The 22,067-nt window shown below is 45.4% G+C and overlaps 1 protein-coding gene across 10 annotated transcripts in view; it reads right to left on the minus strand.

The window, feature by feature from the left end:
- Positions 1-21,145, minus strand: part of Sfswap (splicing factor SWAP) — a 75,857-nt gene extending 54,712 nt beyond the window's left edge. For 5 of the 10 annotated variants that reach the window (XM_050146292.1, XM_050146291.1, XM_050146286.1 and 2 more), the window contains exons 1-7: positions 20,782-21,144; positions 18,256-18,425; positions 17,538-17,669; positions 12,183-12,268; positions 5,165-5,390; positions 3,244-3,356; positions 1,841-1,976 (exon numbers count right to left, since the gene is read on the minus strand). In XM_050146292.1, coding sequence (XP_050002249.1) covers positions 1,841-1,976; positions 3,244-3,356; positions 5,165-5,390; positions 12,183-12,268; positions 17,538-17,669; positions 18,256-18,425; positions 20,782-20,999 — 1,081 coding nt within the window. In that variant the 5' untranslated portion in view covers positions 21,000-21,144. Of the gene's footprint in view, positions 1-1,840; positions 1,977-3,243; positions 3,357-5,164; positions 5,391-12,182; positions 12,269-17,537; positions 17,670-18,255 lie in introns of all 10 variants that reach the window. The other 5 variants (XM_050146288.1, XM_050146287.1, XM_050146293.1 and 2 more) reach the window with 3 other exon arrangements.
- Between the last annotated feature and the right edge of the window lie 922 nt (positions 21,146-22,067).

Raw genomic sequence — 22,067 nt, forward strand, 5'->3', positions numbered from 1 at the left:
AAAAAAAAAAAACAAAAACAAAACAACAACAAACAAAACAAAACAAAAAAAAAACATAGAGAGAGCAATTGAGGATAGTCAGCACTGGCCTCTAGCCTCCACATGCACTTGTAAACAAGGGTGCAAAGACACGAACATGCATTGCATGCACACATACATACATATACACACTTAAAAAAACAAAAAAGCAGAAAATAGGCACACATGAGGTAGGGGTGGTTGGCAGCACACCATTCCCTCTCTGGACTGCAACCAGACTGCTTGGCAGAGCCTCCTGGTGCCACTGATTAGGTCGTTCATGAGCTTTCCCTGGGGCTACACAGGGCATGGGAAACAGGCAGGCTATACACAAGGATCACTTCCCAAGTGTGTACTTGAGCCAGCAGAAATCTCCTGAAGGCTGCAAGATGGCTGCCTGTGGGATGGACAGCAGGACATGTAACATGCAGTCCTGTAACACGAGTTCCCGACTGGATAGTCCAGATTGATGTGGCTCAATTTGGTTATTTAAAATTATTTAAATGATCTAAGTTCCAGCCTAGGTTTTCTAGGCACAGACTCTCAAAGTTCACTCAGAAACTGATTTTTGTAATGATAGGGTCTCACTATGGTAGCCCAGGCTCACCTTGAACTCAGAGAGCTACTTGCCTCGCTTCCCAAATACTAAGATTTAAAGGCCTGTGCTACCACATCTGGCAAGTAACTGATTTTTACAGTCTTGTCACTTTATTAAACCAAAATGCCACATCTGTGTGGAGACAGAGTGCAGAGAAGTTAGCACATGTAAAGAATGTTTACCCTGGGCAAATAGCAGCTCTCTTTTTAGTGCAAGACCCACCCTTCAGGCATGTCGCTTCATTCAAGGAATGGAGTCTGCAGCAAGGCAGCACAGCACAGGCTGATCCTTCTTTGCTGACGGTTCCTCTTTTTACACAACACTCACACAACGTTGCTTAGCCTCAACAGCAATGAGACTTGACACTGAGCCTAAGGTTAGATATTCTGGGTCAGTCTCCAGAGCGGTCCCCTTCAATTAGGTAGAAAGGTAAGAGAGCAGCAATTCTTAAAAGCCAAAAGAACATAATCCCTGTACATCAATATTCTTAGTCACACACCCACTATTCAAGCAGCTGATTCAAAAAACAAAGGGGAAAAGTTGCACTGTATTGAACAGTCACTAATTTTTCCTTGTCATGACCCCTTGAGCAACAAGCATAGCAACTATTCACACAGCATGTACAAAGTATTGTAAGTTCTCCAGAAAGGATTCTCCTAGAGGCTGTGAGAGAAACCAGGAGTTTTACTATCTGTGGGGGGTTAGAGGTGTCCCTGAAACCAACCCCTGTAGAAATAGAAAAATGACTGTACATGCTAAGCAATCATGACAGGCAACCCTACATTTCCCCATCCCTGCTTGCTGTTCTTCTCAACAAAATGGTACCTAATCTGAAGCCAATACCAGGGTATTTTCATGGCACCAAACAACTCTACAGGACAGCAATGCTGTGCTGTCTAACAAGTCTCTGCTCCTTCACATTCTTAACAGTCAGTGCACTGCTCAGTGTAGCAAAGTTCTGAACCATAGGTGTCACTTCCCAGCCCCTACCGCTCTAGCCAATCATGAGCTAAAGGAGGTGACAGTGTGGCTTTGGGAAGCTGGGTCGGCTGACTCTTCCTTTCAGGAATATAGAGAGCCACAGGCCAGGCAAGCATGCCTTCCAGGAACCTCCCTCCTGGACCACAAAGGAAGTCTGAAGGGAAAGCTCCACAGCACTGAGGGACAGCATGGGGGTGAGGGAGAGCTGCAGCTGGACACAGAAAGGACACTCTAGGTACTCACAGTCTGCTGTGTACTCCACCTGGGAGGGCTGCGCAGGTGTGCCATCTGCAGTGGGTGCGGCTGGAGCAGAGCTGTCGGCCTGTGCTTTACGGACAAGGGCTGCTAGAGGATGATCTGGGTCCACCACCTTCAAGGGCTAAAGACAAAGAAGACACTGGCTTTAACATTTTCTATGTTCTGTACCATGTATGAAACCTTCCTTGAGAAAAGACTCAACTTCACAGTATTGTGAGTATGCCTCAGGAAAAGCCCAGCACACATCTAGACACAGTGAAAGCTGCCACTGCAGAGCCACTATGTCAGACCCTGAACAACAAAAAGGGAGAGCCGGGAGGTCATGGAGGCTAACTACATGCAGTGATCACAAGACACCTGTCAGAACCACACCTGAGCACAAGAGTGCTGCCACAAGCACATTTGCCCTGAAGCTGCTTGCTCAATGCTGGCCTACTGGTTCCAGTATGCTCCCGTAACTCTCCCCCTGCACCTTTGAAAACCACCATCCTCTGTCCTTCCCCTGAACATGCCACCTCCATGAGAGCACACACTCCCAAACACAACTTTCTTGCCAAGAGCCACTGTTATTTAGGCTGGACACACACACACACACACACACACACACACAGAGAGAGAGAGAGAGAGAGAGAGAGAGAGAGAGAGAGAGAGAGAGAGGGGGCCTGTCCACGTGGGGCCAGGTGCTCCAGCTGGCTGAGAGTACTAGAGGAACTAAGCAGGCTTCAGTTCCAGAACAACTAAGCAAAGGGTGGAGGGAGCATCAAGACCAGACAGCTACTCAAAGTATAGGCATCCAAACTCACACAAAACTCCAAACTCTATCCTTCCTCACTGGGATGTAATTTCTCATCATCAGCTCTTACCTTCCCATTAATCAAGAGCCACTCCTCTCAGACATCAACTACATTTTGTGACTGTGGAGAACCGAGCTTCAATCTCATAGATTCTTTCCTCTACATCATAAACTGCAGAGTGAAAGTGTACAAGCATTGATAGTCTCCTCATAAGGATGAGGGGAGGGTCAGAAGGCCAGAGGTAAAAGCACGTATTTAGGAACTGTCTATGGAAGGAACTAAGGCTTCATGAAGCAGCCATTTAAAAAGCATAGAATCCAATCCTAAATTCCAATCTACACAACAAAACAACTTCTACGTCGTCCCCAATACTACTTATATAACAAAACAACAATCTTCTGCTTGTGTAACCTGTAATGTGGGGACAAATGGTTCTTTACCACATGGAACACAGACGTGCAGACACCTCCGTGATAAAACAAGATACACAAGATACAGCCGTAGCACAGGAAATGGTAGTTTCGTGTTTCCATACGTAAATGAGCAGCAATTTTGTGACAGTGTAAACACACAGACTAGTGAGAAGATAAAGACCTTCATCAGCTCTTCCAGGCGGCTGCTCTTCTTGGAAGCAAAGAGAGACGGGTGTAGGTAACTCCCATCCTCCTCCTCATCTTCATCTTCATTGTCAGAGGTCGTCCCCAACTCTGAAATTGAATTCAAGATGTTGGCTATCAGGTAAGATGGCACACACCTGTAATCCCAGCACTCAAGAGGCAGAGGCAGAGGCAGAGGCAGAAGGACAGCTACAAGTCTCAGGCCAGTTTGAGTTACATACTGAGATTCTATCTCAAAAAATTTTTACTTTGGTTCAATTGCTTACATGTATTAAACTATCACTGTATTCTATGAATATGCTCATTAAATTCATATTTAAAGAGAGTCTCCTGGGCATGGTGGCAGATGCTTCTAATTAATCCCAGCACTTGTGAAGCAGAAGTAGGAGGATCAGATTTCAAGGATAGCCTGGGCTACTTAAGAAAGAATTTTAAAGACCAAATTAAACATGGGGCTAGAGAGATGGCTCAGCAGCTAAGAGCATATGTTGTTCTTCCAGAGAACCTGTACTGGGTGCTCACAACTGCTCCAGGGGACTCAAAACGTTGGCCTACCCAAATGGATGTGGCGAAGACTCACAAAGATACAATCACATACATATAAATAAAAAAATAAATCTTTCTCTTTTTTTCTTTTTGTTGGTTCTTTGAGACAAAATTTCTCTATGTAACCCTGGCTGTTCTGAAACCTGCTCTATATACTAACTCAGAGTTCTGCCTGTCTCTGCCTTCCAAGTGCTGGGATAAAAGGCGTGTGCCACCTGGTCATATAAGAAATAAATCTTGAGCAAACAAACAAGACCAACTCTTCTTTTTTTCCAGTGAGTTTGATCCCTAAAACCCACATGGTAGAAGCAGAGAACTGACTCCTGCAAGCCATTCTCTGAACCCCACAAAGTATGCCATGGCTTGAGGGGGCTCATACACACAATATTAGTAAGGAAACATGGGAGGGGACATAGGTTGGACATGGCAGCACATGTGGGAGCGAGAAGCAGGTGGATCTGAGTTTGAAGCAGTAGGGTCTACATAATAAGGGGAGGGGAGAAGAGAGGATGGGAATGAAGAGAGGGGAAAGGAGGAAGGGGGACGAACACAATGAGTCGTGGAAACACTTGAAAGCAGACAAGGGCAGAGTCCTGCAAGGCTTTTTCTTGGTTACCTGAACACAAAACCCATGGGGAAATATTCTTTTTGGTTATATAAGCTGTTCAGAAAAAAACCAGATAGGAAAGAGCACCGCCTCGTCCACCGCAAAGGCTCCCTTTGGCATTTACTGCAGTGCTATAATAGGTTTTTATTTTCAAAAAGGGCAAAAACCTTCTTTATTCATGAAAAAAATATTACCAAAAGGAAACAAATTAAAACCCAAAACCACCACCAAGGTGGAACATGATGTGCCGGTAAGATTTGCACAGCTGGGCTGGGATGCAGAACGCTTCTTTGGAGGGGCAAGGTTGTGGGACGGGAAGACATGGCTAGGGAGACTTCCCCTGGGTGTCACTCAAAAAAGGAAAAAAAACTGGCTTTCTAAGAATCTGGAATGAAGACAGTTGAAAAACAGTTTCAGATAAGTAATTCAAGACCAAGGAAGCATCATTTTGTGAACGTGTGGGATTTAACTTCCTGCCCCAAGCAAGTGCACTGGAGAGTGAAACCATCTCCTTTGCGGACTGTTATGCTGCCAAAATGAGAGGAAACATTTCCAGCCTAGGCATCAACATGGAATTGTACTCTAGCCATCTGTAAAAATGCGAACTAAGGACTTAGAAGGGTGTGCTGGCAGGCTATCAGCAGCTGAGAACTCAAGCCTCCATTTCAGCCACGTTCCTCTGAGAGCAGGTACCTTTGTACTGACCATCCTCCCAACCCCGAGAAGCCAGCATAGACCCACATACTTTTCTTCTCCTCATTCTTGTTTTCTGCCAGCACCGTGTACCGTCCTTCCTTCATGGCTTTCTGGATGAATTTGTAGTAGGGGTTGAGGTAGTGATCAAATCGCAGGAAATCGAACTGCGAGTTTCGTGCTTGCTTGGCCTTCAGCATTATCTCAAACTGTGCTCCCTGTTTGCACACGAAGTTGGCTGTGCGCTCGATGATGGCATGCATTTTGGCTGTTGGTGGCTGGGGGAAAACAGTCATGTGATCAGAGTGTGTGTATACGTACGTAAATGAGCTACACAATTTAATTAAAAGAAACAGGCTGGTTTTACTGTCCCAATTTAAGAAATAAAGACATTTTAAGGTTAGAAGGTGGCTCAGAAGGTGAATATGTTCGACACCATGCCTGACAACCTGAATTCATTACCAGGATCTATGTGGTGGAAAAAGCACGCTAACTTGAGAGTTGTCCTCTAACCTCCATGTGTGTATAATTGTACATGTGTGCTCCCAACGCCCCCAAATAAATAAATGTTCAATATTTTTAATGTTAACAAAGATATTAACATTAGAAAACTACATGGGAAAAAGACTGAAAATTATTTACACTAAGAATGGGTGGTTAAAAATTCAAGATGCAGCTGGCTCTGGTGGCTTTAATCCCAGCTCTCGGGAGGCAGAGGCAGGTGGCTCTCTTGAGTTCAAGTCCAGGATGGCCAGGACTCTTACACAGAGAACAGAGAAACCTTGTCTCGAAACACCCACCCCCTTAATATCAAGATGCTTACATAACTTTAGGACCTTATCCTTTATAAAATAAAATAGCTTAATTTCTCAAGTTTAGTTCCTCATTAATACTGCCCCCTCACTTTAAAAAGGAGAAATGTTGACATAGTGGGTAAAAGTGTCTGCTGCTAAGCCTGATGACCCTAGAACCCACATGACGGAAGAAATGACTCCTACAAGCTGTCCTCAGACCTTCTCACAGACACAGTGGTGCACGGTGACCCAACCCCCCAACAAACAAATGAACTGTAATAAAACATTATTTTAAAACAGAGAAATGTTTGCAGTTTAAACTATTTGGCTCCTGAATAAGTTCTGTTCCATGTCAAAGGGAATCTGAGTGCACTGGGACATGGGCCCTGATCCAGATTTCACCAGTTTTGGTTTAACAGAAAGACTTGTTTGTATAACAGTCCATTCTATAAACATGCTAAGAAGCAAGGATCACTTCAGCACGACCCATAAAGACAGGCATGATTTCACCATGCAGGCTCTTAGTGGACCAGGTCAACTGTTGGCCTCCATTACTTAAAAGCAATACTATGATAACGTTGTGACTACAGTGGCTCAAACACAGCACCAATCATTGCTCAAGACAAAGCAACCCCTTCACACTTTCATTTATTTTCTCTGTGTGTGTGTTCTTGTGGTCAGAGGACAACTTGCAGCAGTCAGTTCTCTTCTACCACACAGTTGTGAGGAATAAAACTCAGCTTGTCAGGTTCAATGGCAAGCAAGTGCTTTCACCTGGCCCAAGGTACCTTAAGAGCTGCTACCAGGATAAAACACAACTATTTCTCTAGAGAAGGCCATTTATAATGGTTAATTCTAAGTATCACCTTGACAGAATCTAGTACCATCTGAGAGATGGGACTCTGGGCATGCCTATTGGGGATTATCTTGATTACAGAGGTGGGAAGACCTGCCCATTGTGGGCAGCACTCTCCCCTGGCTTGGACTTTGGAGTCCTTAAGTGGAGAAAGGAAGCTGAGCAGCGGCAAGCATAAATTCCTCTCTGTTCCTGATTAGGGATGTTATATGACCAACTGCTTCAAGATCCTGCCACCTGGACTTCCCTGCCAGGATTGTGAGTGAGAATAAACCCTTTCTCATTCCTCTGTCAGGGTATTTCATCATAGTATCAGAAACTATGGCAGCATTCTCTGCATCTTTACCATACAGATCTTAAATTCTCTTTCATTTAGGACCATCATTACCAATCCAGCACTACAGAATGCTATTTTAAAATATACTTAGTATGATAGGCATGTGGTATGTTGATTCCAGCATTCAGCAGAGATGGGATCTCTATCTAGGCTAGCCAAGGCCATATAGTAAACCCTATCTCAAAAACAAACAAGTCAGGTGGTGGTGGTGCATGCCTTTAATCCCAGCACTTGGAAGGCAGAGAGAGGCAGGCAGATCTCTGTGAGTTCGAGGCCAGCCTCGTCTATAGAGCTGGTTCCAGAACAATCAGAGAAACCTTGTTTTGAAAAACCTAAAAACAAACAAACCCACACAAAAAACAAAACAACAAAAATAGTTAAAAATTAATAATAACTGGAGTACAACTCAATGGCAGAGCACAATGAGGCCCTGAGTTTGAACTCTGGCACTAAATAATCACACATGAGCCCCAAACAAACAAAAACCTCAAACTAACAAACATGCTAAGTATGCATGTCACAGAGCCTACGTAGCAGAAGGAAAATGTTCTCCGCTCTCATATATACCTAAGTCCTGTGTTGAGAGCCCTTCTCCCTAGAAACTTCGTCAGTGTGGCCCTAAACTCAGAGTAAGAACTGAGAAGTGGGACAGCCAGAGGTCAGGAAGCCCACAAGAGCTCTGAGAAGTTCTGGATAGGTTCAGCCATGGGAACAGTAAGAGATGGTTCAGGAGGAAGGCAGAAAGAGGTGAGGGGGTCTGTGAATCAGCCCAGAGAAAGAAAAGAAACACTCTGTTTGCCCATAGGTTCAGATAAGCAAGAGATCAGTCACACAACAGATAAACAAAACCACGGAAGAACTAGGAGGGGATGCAGCAAAAACTTTCCCATCAATTGGGAGTGAAAAAGAGTTCTCCAAAACCAAGCTTCAGAACCTTGTGGCACAAAGGAAAGACACAGGACTTTGGCAGGACATAGAAATGACCTGGAGAATCACACACCGACACAACACCCAGTGCTTCAGCAGCATTCCCAGGTGGCAGACAAGGGTCCCTCTTTTTTCAGAGATAAGTAGACAACAACAAAGCTACTCAACACTCAGCTCTTAGACCCCAGGGTTTCTCTAATTTCACAGTGACTGGAATTTCCAAATGAGAAATACAAACAAACACAGAGATGCCCTGGCACAGATCTGGGTCACGGCATGCCCACAGGAGGTGCTTACTGTCCCATAACAGACTAAAGCACGCAACATCTAATAAAGTCCTCTCTCCTTTCCCACTGTGTACTCTTCCAGAAACATGTCTAACAGCCTGCTAAGCAGCAGAACTTCTGGACCCTAGCCTGACCAGTGCTGGGTGGCAGAGCCAGCTCTGAGGCAAGCCCACAAGGCCAGGAGTCCCTGGCAGACATTCGAGCTCAGGAACCATCATGCTAGGTGCAAATAGCCATGTCAGTCATCTCTAGTGTCTTGGGAGCAAGGAGAGGGTGAAAAGATGGGCTGAGCAAAGGATTCTGCCCTTCACCCCATGTGTTACAGGGATCCACAGGTCAACACAGTTAGCCAGAGAAGGTGGCTAGCTGATGTGTGGGACTCAGGGTTCCTGGAAAGGGACAGGTGAGTGTTGAGACACATGATGCATAAAGACATAGTGAAAGGAAAAACAGGTCTTTTTGTTTCTCTTTCCTCTGAGCAAAAAGACACACCCATAACAGTACTAGAAAAAAAATAAAATCCTAAAATCCAAAGGGCTTGAGTCTAGAAGCAGGCATGAACCAGTGGCTGCAGTCATGGTGGCATGCTGGCTGGCAAGCATGCAGCAGGAGGCAGGCAGTGATCCCAGGTGCTTTATGTTCACTAGGTTCTCACCCAATAGCTAATGTAAACCAAAGAGCTCTGAGAACACCTACCTCCTTACCCACCCAACTCAACTTCCAGGTCAGGATCAATAGCAACACTCAGACATGTAACCAAGCCACCACGTATGTTGAGTCACCAACCAGAACTGCTGCTGCAAATACTATCCCCACTCATTATCCGTCAACACACAAAGGTTGTATGAGCTACACAGTACCCTGCCACCAACACTCCACAGTTTAATGATTTTCCCAATGAATGCCCAAAGCCACAACTGAGAAAAGTGAGATATTGACACTGTCAGAGGGGGAAAAAAGAGAGGGGGGAAAAAAGCAAAGCAGACACTCAGCCAAGGACTCAGGGACCTCTCAAACCTTGATACTGGAGAATTGTGCCAACAGAACAAGACTCCCTTAGCTGTCTGTGGGTCCAAGGTAACTATTAAACAGCTCAGTGATGCTTATGTTGCGACTACACAGCTGTTAAATCTAACAACAGGAGCTAAGCCATCAACATTCTATTGTACCTTTGTATTTTATCTGAACAGAAATAAACTTGTGTCAAAAACAAAAGGGCTGAGAAGGTTGAGTCGCTGAAGCACTGGATTGTACAAGCATGAGGACCTGAGTTCAATCGCTAGCAGTCAGGTGAGAAGCTGAGCACAGTGGCATGTGCCTGCAATGCCAGGATGAAGAAACTTGAGACTATCTAATCTAGTAGCTCAACAGGTGAGTCCTGGGTCCCAGTGAAATATCCTGTCCCAAAGAATAAGGTGAATGAATGGCTCCTGAAAAATAGCTGACTTCTTGCCTCTACTTGTAGGAGTACACAAGCACACAAAAGACCTCACACTTGGGAGATGGAGGAAACAGAATCACAAGTTCAAGGTCAACTTAGGACGTATGTTGAAGCTATCTCAAAAAAGTGGGGTAAGGAGAGGCTGGAGAGATGGCTCAGCATTAAGAGCACATATTGTTCTTGAAGACCCAAGTTTGAATCCCAGCACCTTTGTAGGCAGGCTTACACAATTGCCTGTAACTCTTAATTTCCAAGGGAATCTGATACCTTTTTCTGGCCTCCTTAGGCACCTGCACACATGTGTAAAATGCACCCCCCCATACATATAATGAAAAAATTAAATAGCCAGGTGTGGTGGCACACACCTTTAATATCACTTGGGAGGCAGAGGCAAGCAGATTTCTGTGAGTTCCAGGACAGCCAGGAATATGTAAAGAGACTGCCTCAAAAAATCAAAATCAAAATAAAAAACAAAACAAAACCCCACACAACAACAAAAAAGTCAACCTCCCTCCCGCCAAAAGAAACAAATTGGGGAAGAGGACATGGAACCCATAGTTAATCCTAAATAAAAGTATTTAGTATAAAATACAGATAACGCAGCAAATGATTTTTAAGGTTCAATTTCAATAGGCCTCTGATGTAGAATAGTCTGCTTTGGAATGCGCAGAAACAAACTATATCAAAACAAGAATACGGGGCTGGAGAGATGGCTCACTGGTTAAGAGCTCTTGCTGCATTTCCAGGGACCTGGGCTTGATTCCCAGCATCTACCCATATTGGGCAAGTATCAATTGCCTGTAACTAGCTCCAGAAAAATCTCATACCCTCTTTTAGCCTCTGTGACCATCTTCACTCATATGCACAACCCCCCCCCCCCACAGATATACATAATTTAAAATGAACTTAAAAAAAAAACAACTAAGAATTTGTATTAATGTAATATTTAGGACATTAGCTCTTTAGGTAAACGTATTCAGCTCTAACTGTAGCAAAGCAATCAAAAGATAGAAATAGGAAAGCAAACACAACTGCAATCACACAGAAATTTCTACCCAAATATGTAAAAGATGTCAAAAGGAAGAGCCAGGCACCATTCTTTCATATGATGCACAAGAGGAAAAGAGCAAGAGCTTCAAGTCCATGCTGATCTGAGGGTGGCTACTATCAACAGGGGGTGTCAGGGGTGTCACTGTGTGTGGGTTATGGTGTCTACTGTCCTCCTGGCTACTGTGTCAGGCACAAAACCTGGAACCTTCATACCTCCGACTGGCACTGAGTGACAATACTGTCAAAGCAAACACGTTTTCCTGAACACAATCCCTTAAGAACCCTTTCCAAACATGACAGATACTGGGCTGGAGGCACAGGCCTGACATCCCAGCACTAGGTGGGGGTAGAAGCAGAGAGGGTCGGGAGTTCAAGGCCAATCTCAGCTATATACCGAGTCTGAGATCAGCCTGAGTTACATGAGATTCTGTCTCAAAACTAATTTTAAAAAGTACTGGCAAGATGGCTTATCAGACAAAACACTGAATGAACTGGCACCTCAAGAGACAGGGAGGTTAATTCACAAAGCTCTACCTCTGCTTTCTTCATCCATGGAAAGTTAGCCTGGACACGTCCCATGGACCCAAAAAATGTCCAGTGAATGTAAGGTAAAGAGCAAGAGCCTCCACAATTCATACTAGAAAAAACAGAACCAGGTACTTTGCTGAAAACAGGACTGCTTTGAGCACAACTTTTTTCACATCTGTATGAGGACAGCAACATCTCAGTCCAGCCCTGACTTGGCTGATAAAACAGATTCCCCACAGAACTCCACACAGATCCAACACAACTCGCTGGTATGCTGAGCTGTTCTTGATGGTGGACTTCAACTCTCTCCATCCCCTGCCTCTTCCTTTTGTTTTAAAGTGTACGTTCTTAAAAAGTACAGTTTGTATGTATGCATACATGTATGTACCTTCATGAGGCTATGTGTACTGTGTGTGTAGGAGCTGGCAGAGGGTAGAAGGTATGTGTGTGATCCCCTGGAACTGGAGTGCAGGTGGTTGTGATGGGGGTGGAAGCAGATGCTGGGAACTGAACCAGGGTCCTCTGAAAGAAATAAAAGCAATCTACTACTGAGTCATCTCTCAGCCACATCCCCCTCCTGTTTTCTGATAGGGTCCCTGTTTGGAGCACCCAGGCAGGCTTGGAACTTGAGATCCTCCTGCCTTATCCTCCCAAGTCCCAAGGTGACGGCTGTGTACCACGACATTTGGCACCCATTAATCTTCAGAGGTAAGTAGGCTGTGCTTTTCTCATTCAACTTACAAATAATCTTGCAGCACAAAGTACCTAAACAGTGGATGTGTTTTACTGAGCCCTCACGCACCACAAAGAACAAACCACAGTGCAAAGGCTTGTGAACCAACACACATACCAGCTCCACGTCAGACGGGACACTTAATCCTAATGGGGCAATGAAAGGCTCTTCATTTTCGTCCAAGTTTTCAGCCTCATTTTTTTCTGTTAAAAAAAAAAAAAAAAAAGGAAAATTAAGAACTGCAGTATAATGCCCCACCAACAGTAGGTAACTATACAGTGTGGACTTTTCCTGACTCTTCACCTCTTCACCACAATGTCCACAAACCCCTCCCAGCTTCCTGCTCTATCCCATTAACTTGATTATCCTCATTCAGGGATTCCAAAGAGGTGGTGGTGGTACAGCTACAAGAGCATGTTTTTGGAGCAGGTGGAAATCTGAAATCCAGCCTGGTTATTTCTGAACTCCGAATCCCAAGATTCTGGGTATATGCTTCTCTTACATCTATTTCTATGCTTGCTTCAGTGCAGCCCAGTTCATTTCCGTGGTATAAGGGAACTAAATAACATGGCCACCTTTCCCTGAGCAAAATGCTCAAAGCTTAGTACTTAATGTTCTTTTAAATGTTTTATTGTGGGGGTAGGGGGTGTATAAGTGTATGGTGTGTGTGAGCGTGTGTAAATGTGAGTCAGTGTGCATGTGGACATCAAAAGCTAATCTTAGGTGTCAGTTCTTGCCTTCAGCCATGAGACAGGGCTCTCTGTTGTTTTTGCAGTGTTCAGGCTAGCTGCCCTACAAACTTCCAGATTCTCCTTCTACTCTACCTCCCACAGAAGTGCTGGGATTATAGACACTCTTCCTATTGCTTCCCAGCTTTTACATGGGTCCTCACAGATGGGCAACTAATGCTTTTACCCACCAACCCTCTGCCTGAGCACCCTGATGAATGTTCTTAAAATCTATCCCCCTCCTGCTATTACTATAGACCTAGCATCGCAGTCTGTCCTGCACTGAGTGGGTAATTTTCTTGCCATGCTGGGAATGGAGCCCAGGGCTTTCTCTACCACTGAGCTACATTTGCCTTTCCCAGACCCTCTTTTATGGAGGCATTAACTGGCATCAAAAGCATCCTCCAACTGCTTCTGTGGATCCCAGAGAGTAACACAAGGTGATCAATGTCTTAGAAAAATCAATTATAATCACAAAGTTGTAAAACAACCAAGCTGTCTCCACACAAGCAAACCACCCTATTTAAAAAAGTAATGAGATGTATTTTTTGCATTTCTATTTTTTAATTGTGGTTCATTTAACATTTTTCTGCTATATACTGGACAAGGTTCCATACACTATACCTTTTCTGAATTCTAAGGTGCCAAATACACCTCAGTAGCCAACATAATTGTTACCACTTTATTTATTTTATCATTACATTATCTTGTGTGTGAGTGCACATCCAAGCATGCCAATGCATGTGAGTGGAGGTCAGAGGACAACCCATGGGAGTCAATTCTTCCGCCAAGTGGGTTCTGGGGCTTGAACTCATATTGCCAGGCTTGCAAGCCCCTACATCAGCTGAGCCATCTGTGCGCCCCATGATTATTAAAAGTACATAGCAAGAGCCAGTGAGATAGCTCAGCAGGTTAAAAGTACATAGTGAAATGTACAGAAATCAGCACAAAACTTTAGAAACCAACACTTTTAGGAATTTCAGTGTTTACACAGTTTTTAGTCCAGAAAAGAAATGAAAGAAACAACACTCTTCATTGTGCATGATAGTACAACCTGTGATCCTAGTACTCAAAAGGATAAAGCAAGTGGGTCACAAGTTCAAGGCCAACTAGAGCTACCTATTCCAGCCAAGCCAGAGCTGCATGGTGAGACCCAACTGCACACAGTACAGCCCCTGGACATCAGGAAGCTGCAGATCTAAACCTGGCTCTTTAGCAGGGCAAAAAACTCAAGTGTTTTTCTTCCAGTGAAATTCAAGCTGACTATAAACTGCTACCAGGTAGGAGATGCTAAACACTGCCCCTCTGTCCCACATGTGTCCCTTGTTCTCCACCAAGAACAGAGGTTAACAGGGGAGCAAACACATCCTGCTACCTATACTTCTTGAAGCTACCAACCCTGCTGCTGTGCTCACCTCCAGGAGTTACACAAGAGTGGGCCTGGAAGGATCTGAAACACTGGTTGTACAGCTTTCCTATTAGAAATGCCAAGAGCAACTTAGCTTCTCGAGATCTCTTTGGGGATGAGACCAAGGGCGTGAGGAAAAGACCACTTTACATGAAACAAGATTTCGAAAAGCTTCTTCTTCGTGTGGTAAGCAGTCCACACATGCAGCTTTTGAAGTAGTTGCCTAAATAGATCCTACTCTTATATGGGTCTTTACAAAAAACTGCACTCAAAGTATGAAATAAAAGCCCATCATTAGCTGGTGGTGGCGCACACCTTTAGCTCCAGCACTCTGGAGGCAGAGGCAGGTGGATATCTGAGTTCAAGGCCAGTCAGGTCTACAGAGTAAGTTCCAGGACAGCCAGGGCTATACAGAGAAACCCTATACTGAAACAAACAAAACAAAGAAACAAACAAGACCCACAAAACCAATGACAAAAAAACAACCAATCATTGTGATACAAAAACAGAGTCACCCAAAATGTTAAAAACATGTGTAAGAAGCTGTCAAAGTGTAAGAGGAAGGAACCAGGCTAACCAGAGTGCTGTGAAAGAGGGAGGAATAAGATGCAGAAACAGGTACACATGCACTCAGCTAGTACAGCAAGGTTGAAAATGCTCAGCAATAATGAGAACACATAATCTTAAAAGTCAAGAAATATTTAGACATGTCGCTGGCCCAGAAAAACCAAATATCTTATATGTGACACTTGAATTTTACAATCAGTGGTACTAGGTTCCACATGAATCCTACTATGTTTACAGTATTTTACTAATTAGTGCAAAATAAAAAATAAAAATCATCAGCTGGGCTGGGCCTGGCGGCAAAAGCCTGCACTCCCAGCTTCTAGGAAGACTGAGATGGGGGTGGGGGGGTGATGACAGGGACACACACAACAGTTCAAGGTCAATCCGAGCAACTTAGTGAAGCCCTGTCTCAAAATGGAAAGGGAGGAAAAAAAGGAGTTGGGGATGTAGCTCACTGGTTCAGTGTCTGCTAAGTTCAATCCCCAATACTGAAAGAAAATTGTCAGGCTCCAGGAACATGATTTTATGATGAGAGGAAGCCCATGGAGCCACACTGGTATTCACTACCCTACTCAGTACTATGCTGCAACAGATCCAAGCCCAGACCAGTGGGTCAGCAAATACTGCAGAGGGGTACCACCAAGAGGGGTCATACGCTCTGCCCCAGCCACTCCACTCTGCTGAAGCATACCATTCCTGCTGAGCTGTGATCCAACAAAAATGCCTTTACATAAACCTGGCACCTGGCCTGTGGGCAAGGATAAGATGTTAGGAATACAGTGTTCCTTTCTAAAGATAGTTGCTGTAATCTTAAAAAAAGAAAAAAAAATGCATGACCTCTCTGTATTTCAAAGTTCTTTAGTCAGAAAATGGCTGCGATGCTGGGCAGCGGTGGTGCATGCCTTTAAGTCCAGCACTTGGGAGGCAGAGGCAGGAGGATCTCTGTGAGTTCAAGGCCAGCCTGGTCTACAGTTCCAGGACAGTCAGGGCTGTTACACAGAGAAACCCTGTCTCGAAAAAACAAAAAGAAAAGAAAGAAAAAACAAAAGGAAATGGTACCAGTATGGTGACAGTATGTATTTTCTCCTTCTGTTGATGAAGCAAACAAAATACCCAAAACAAAGTTGAGCAGAAATAATGTGGTCCAGACAAATCAATGGGTTTTAGTCCTTAGACCTGAAAGAATTCCAGCACTTCACAACCTCCATGGGACAGTTAATTTCAGAAGCCAACACAGGTGCCAGCACTTGGGAAGCAAAGCACTGAAACAAACTTTAGGCCAGCCTGGTCTATGTAGTGAGGTATAGGCCAGGCCAGACAGGGACATACAGTGAGAGCCTGTGCAAATTTAAAAAGCAGGACACACACATACTCTCGAGGGCAGCACAGATCGCAGGTGGTTCCTTCAATTGCCTTTCCCAACACAGTCCCAGATACGCTTGCAAAGCCTTAGGAAGTCCACATAGCAGCTGCGTGTGTTACATTTTGACCATAAGGTGAGTGTGGCTAGCACAAGGCAGGAAGGAAATCCTGCAAGGACGTCTGTTTGCGTGCTGTTCTGCTACCTTACTCAGTGGGTGGGGTGGGATAGGGTCGAGCTAGTGCAGTTGCAGGACACAAGGGTGGACAGCGCTTGTTTGAATATGCAGCTGTGATCTCACTTCATCACCTACAGGAGCAGATTCAGCTCTGACATAAGTCTCTGCAGGATGTGATCTAGTTTCCTATTTTAAATATCTGAACATCTTTCCAATGTTCAAGGTTTTTCTCTTCTTCAAACAGAACATCCTGATTGTCAGAGAATTATCCTTAATGGCTTAAGTTTATATCACTGTTACTGACAAAAGCTAATCAGTATGTCCTACTGTGACAATGGTCTTCTCAGGGCTCACAGAAGTGACCAAGGGCTCTGCTTATACTGCAAGCGCTTGGAGTTTTTGATAGCACTCTTTTTTTATGCTCAAAGGTGCCGCATTAGCCTAGGAAGGGCACCAGCTTCAATCTTTAATGTTACACTAACAGTTTTCCTGTTACCAAGTCCCTCAGGTGTCTTTCCACTGATCAGGTCTGTGGGGGATAGGCTTTGCAGAGGTTCATGGGAGAGATGGACATTAATGATTTCTAGGCAAAACTGACTTTCCAGTGACCCCAGAATGAATACTGAGGCTATGCAAGTGTGGCAGTTTGAATAAGAATGGTCCCATAGGCTCATATACAACAACACTTAGCCAGCAGGGAGTGGCGCTATTTGTAAGGATTAAAACAATTAGGAGGTGTGACCTTATAGGAAGAAGAGTGTCACTAGTGGTGGGCTTTGAGGTTTCAAAAGCCCAAGCCAAGCCTAGATAGAGTCTCACTTTCTGCCTATGGATCAGAATGTAGTTCTCAGCTACTGCTCCAGGGCCTGCCTGTATGCTCCCTGTCATGATGGAAATTGACTAACAAGCTTCTGAACCTGTAAGTAAGCCCCAAATGAAATGCTTTCTTTCATAAGATTTTCCTTTGGTCACGGTGTCTCCTCCTTCACAGCAATAGAACAATGACTAAGACAGGAAGAGTGTGTGTTTGATGCAGAAGCATGGATCCCAGGATGAAGAGCTCCGTGAGACCGTGAGACCCTAAGTGAGACCTAATCCAGGTAGCTAATCAAAGTCAGAACTGTCTTTCCACCGCCACTCACAATTCATCTTCTAGCTTTTAGCTTTGTTCCAGCAAAAGGCACCTCAATAGTGTCCCTATAGGACAAGTGGCAGGTTCCTTTCCCCTCACCTCTCTGTTTTGAAGGCTCCTCCTCTTCCGTGGGCTCTGATGGGTCGTAATAGTCACTGCCGTAAGTGAACCCTACGGCACTGTAGTTCCCATCCTCTGCCAGAGCTTCGCTCAATCTTTTGTATTCTTCCTCTTGAATAAAAATGAGAATTTTATTAACAAAAATGGACGTTTACTAAGAAAAACTTCATACACTTCTAAAGTGCAGCTATCAGTAAAGCATAAAACACACTTTTTTCAATCTCTTTTTGAGGAGAAAATTTTTCTGGAAATGCACACTAGGTAATTATTGTTATGTACTTTTGCCAGTATGTGTTTACCCACAGACAGCAGAATACACGTCTTTTATGGAAAAATTCTTCCTGCTGAGGAAATTTTGGGATTAAAAACTGTATTAAAGATAATTAAGGCAAAGACAAGAACATCGATTTTAATTCATACAATACTGTTAAAGAAGAACAGTTAAAGAGTTTTGTTTTTTGTTTTTGTTTTTTTCAAATCCCAGTCTGCCCTCAAAAGCTGGGAAAATTCTCTGTGGTTCTACATATAAGCTATCCTGAGGTCCTCTCAGAACGCAAAGACTCCTGTTTTTCCAATCCACTGGGTACTGTCAAGATAATATCAGAAAGAGTGAGTATAAAATAAATGAATGGGAGTAACGTTTTAAATAGTTAAATTTTAAAGGGTGTGGCTGAAGTAGGTCTTTCTTGAGCAGTACCTTGCCTTGCCTCCTCCTCAAGCAAGTCCGTATGCAAGGCTAAATACCTCTCCTCATCACACAGCGCCTCTACCCGCGCCTCCTCTTCAGACAGCTGGTAGTCTCGGTTCCACGTGGCGTACTCAGCATCGTACGCAGAGAGGTCATGCAGGTGACCACGCCCGTCGTATCTGTAATGGGAACAGGCTGGTCAATGGATGGAAGTCTACACCCATGCTGGTTGCGTGTGACAGTCTATACACATACTTACCAATTAAAATAATGAAATAAAAATATTAAATCAAATGTAAAGCTTCAGATCTATATTTAACATGACTAATCATAGCTCACCTACTTTTTAAACTGAAGTAATCATAACAAAGACTAAGCTCCTCTCTACAGTACAACAGAACTTAGAGCTAAAGGCAGACAATCCTTTAGGGCAGAAAATGTATCCCCCTTGCTAGCAGTTCTTACCATGTATGCTTTGGTCAACCATTCAATGCCACTTGCAAAAAAATATCTGTTCTCAGCAGTTAAATATTACAGCTTACATTCACACAGACCGAGTCCATAAATACCTATCCGACAGAACCAAACGGGCGAAATTTCCTCGCTTCTTCCTGCTAGTCCCGAACTCTCAGGAGAGATCTTCACCAAAGAAACTTGCGTCCATTGGAGGTAAAATCTTGGCTAGGCTCGCCCCTAGCCACTTGGCTGAGGAAAGAAGTGCTGGGTTATGTGGTAGAGAGACACACATACAAAGGAACAGTGACATATACATGCAGTTTAAGGAGGTTCACGGCAAACACTGCAAAACCACCAGAAGGCGCAGCATCTTAAACTTTAAATCCCACAATGAAGACACATCATTGAAGACCAAATTAGGAATAAAAAGAGCACTTTCTGCTATGTTTGAACATAAGATCCAATACAGATGCTGTCAATGTACAAGTGCCAGACAATAATGGGTTAGTGACATTTGAGACTCAAATTTAGGTTGCAAAAGTGAATGCAGGGCAACAAACAAAAGTTTGCATCATTGATTAACGTCGACTTTTGTGATGGAGACCAAATTAAGGAAGGAAAAAGTGCACCACAGGAAAAAGGCCAAAAATTCCTGGGAACCCCAATGGTTGCATTTTTATTAACTTTCAAATTTTACTTTACTTTGATGTAAACCTCCTTAACTTACAAATGTATTACTTTCAAATATTACACATATCCATGTGTGGTGTTTGCTCCCCACCGGTTCTGGGAGATCTAACTTAACTCATGCACAGAATGGTATGAAAAGAAACTGCATAAGGAGTAGTGGCTTCAGCATCTGCCCCACTGTAACAGCACACATCACGGTGAGTGCCTGGGAAGCAACAGCTCTTGCTACCAAGCGAGGTTCAAGGCATAGCACATTCCAGCAGAGTGGACCATCAGATCTGCAACACTCCCTTCGTGAGTCCTTTTTTCCTAGATCTGTCCCCAAACACAGTTGAAAGGGACTGGAAAGGCCTACTGGTCATTAATGTGTCCGTTCAGGCCAGCTCAGAGGTCATCCCTACATGAACAGTCATGCATGTTCCAAGTCCTCGCAGAATCCAGTTTTACTTGTCTCAAACGATGGGTTTCCTTCACTCGGGGAAAACCACTCCACAGCTTAATGGTTGGTCACTTAGCCTTTGAGTCCTGGCCTCAGAAGCCATATTACCCAATGGAAGGTCAAATACCCAAACCCAGGATGGTGGGGAAGGAAAAGGGGACTGAGAAAAATGAGGAGAGAGGTGGGGAGCAAACCACCCACATCATGTAATGCCATCCTTTTCAAATCAAACACCGTTCAGAAATCCAAAGCCCCACCCCTTTACCCTCAACTCAGGGCACCCTTAAGTGGGTGTGATTTGAAAAGAAACAAAACAAAGGTAACCCAGCTCCACCCTTCAATTTTAGGAAACAGTGAAACCAGCTCTAAGAACGCTACCCCTAAGAGCAAGGTCCGCACAGGGTCGACCGGCCTCCAACAGACGGCAACTTCACCAACTACCGCGGTGGGTCAAATGGTCGAATAACCGCGGGGAGGGGCTCGCCGGACGCCAAAAGTCAAGCCGGCCAGAGACGGTTCAGGCTAACTCACGGGGTCCAAAAGAAGCTTCTACCCACGGCCTTGGCGTGCGGCGCTTCGGAGGAACAAAAGCGCACTCCCGGGCTCCCTCCCGCACAGCGAGCGGAGGGACAGCGGCACCCGCCCCACGGCGCGGGCGGGAGGCCCGGGCAGCTTCCACCGCGCTGAGTCGCTAGCGGCAGCCCGGGCTCGAGGGGTTGCGGGAGCAGGAGTCGATCCCTCCGGCGACGGCGCGGCGCCAGCTCTGCCCGGAGCCTTAGGGCCGGTTTCACCGTCCCCTCCCCCCGGATGCCGGGGAACGTGGGGCAGGGAGCCCCCCGGGTCCCCGGGCTCCGCAAAACCCCCTTTTCGGTCCTGGCCATCAAGTCAACATCAGGCGAAATCAAGCGGGCGAGGGAGGGGAGGGTCGACGGGTGGGGGGAGGAACCGACCTGTCGATGAGGATCTTGTGGTCCCCCATCCAGGGGATGAGGTGCTGTCCCTGTTCCTGGGCCAAAGCCCGCTCGTCGTCGCGGAACAACTTGCAGGCATAGCCGAAAACCAGAAGCTCCACCCGGTTGCCCCCAGTGCCGGCGCCGCCGGGCCCGGCCTCCTCCTTCGCTCCTCCTTTCCTCTCTGGCTTGGCGCGGCCCCCGCCGGCACCGTACATGACAGCGTCTCCGACGTCCGGGCCGGTCTGCTGCTGTGCCGCACAACGTCCCAGATGCCTCGCCTGTCCTACCCCCTCAGTCAAAGGCGCCGCATCCCCGTCGCAACTTCAACACAGCCGCCATGGCGGGCAACAAAATGGAGGAAACGCAACTTCCGTTGAGAAAGCCGCACTTCCGGAAACAACAGTGGTAGATTCGTCACGGCAACCGGGGCCACTTGAAACTCTAAAAAAAAAAAATACGACCTTGTTTTTCGTTATTCGATTCTGTATTGCATTGGAAATTTCTGTTTATACAAAACGTTCTATTTCTAATTTTTGGTGGCCACCTGGGGTGTGGCGAAAGTGCGGTTTGCGGTCGCGCGCCGACTTCCGCTGGGACTGGAGAGGCTGTGAGATGTGGAGGCTAAGTGGGATCTTGTTGGGATCGTGTCGCTGCTCTCTTAGGGAGGCCGGCGGAGTTTTGCTCACTTCCGACACCCGTTTTTTTTAGATCACTAGGAAGCCAAGGTCCTGGCCGTCTGACTCAGAAGGTTTGCAAGACTGTGAGCCACAAATGTTCGAGTGCTTTCAGTGCTGGGGGGACTGCAGTGGGTGAGAGAAACCCAGCTCGGAGACAGCGAGGCTGGTTGTTTCCTTCTGGGAAGCAGAGTTTGTTTTGGTTTTTTTGGTTTGTTTTCCCGAGATAGGGTTTCTCGGTATAACAGCTCTGATTGTCCTGGAACTCACTCTACAGCCCAGGCTGGCCTCGAACTCATAGAGATCCTCCTGCCTCTGCCTCCCGAGTGCTGGGATTAAAAGCGTGCGCCACCACCGTCCATCTCAGAGTTGGGTTTTTTGTTTGTTTTTTTTAAAGCAGAGCCTCACTGTGACCCAGGTTGGTCTCGAACTCTGGCAATCCTGGCTCAGCTAAGTTGCTGTTATTACCGGCGAGCGCTCTGCTGGGCTGCAGTTTCTCTGATATCTGGATCAGATTGTTGGGTGGAGTGGCACACCGATGGTCTTGCTTAGGAAAGAAATCTCCGTGTTTCTATTTTCATCCGTTCCCTTTCAGTTCTCATATGAATC

The sequence above is a fragment of the Alexandromys fortis genome, unplaced genomic scaffold (assembly GCF_014885135.2).
Source record: "Alexandromys fortis isolate MF-2015 unplaced genomic scaffold, M_Fortis_MF-2015_v1.1 scaffold_56, whole genome shotgun sequence".
Taxonomy (NCBI): domain Eukaryota; kingdom Metazoa; phylum Chordata; class Mammalia; order Rodentia; family Cricetidae; genus Alexandromys; species Alexandromys fortis.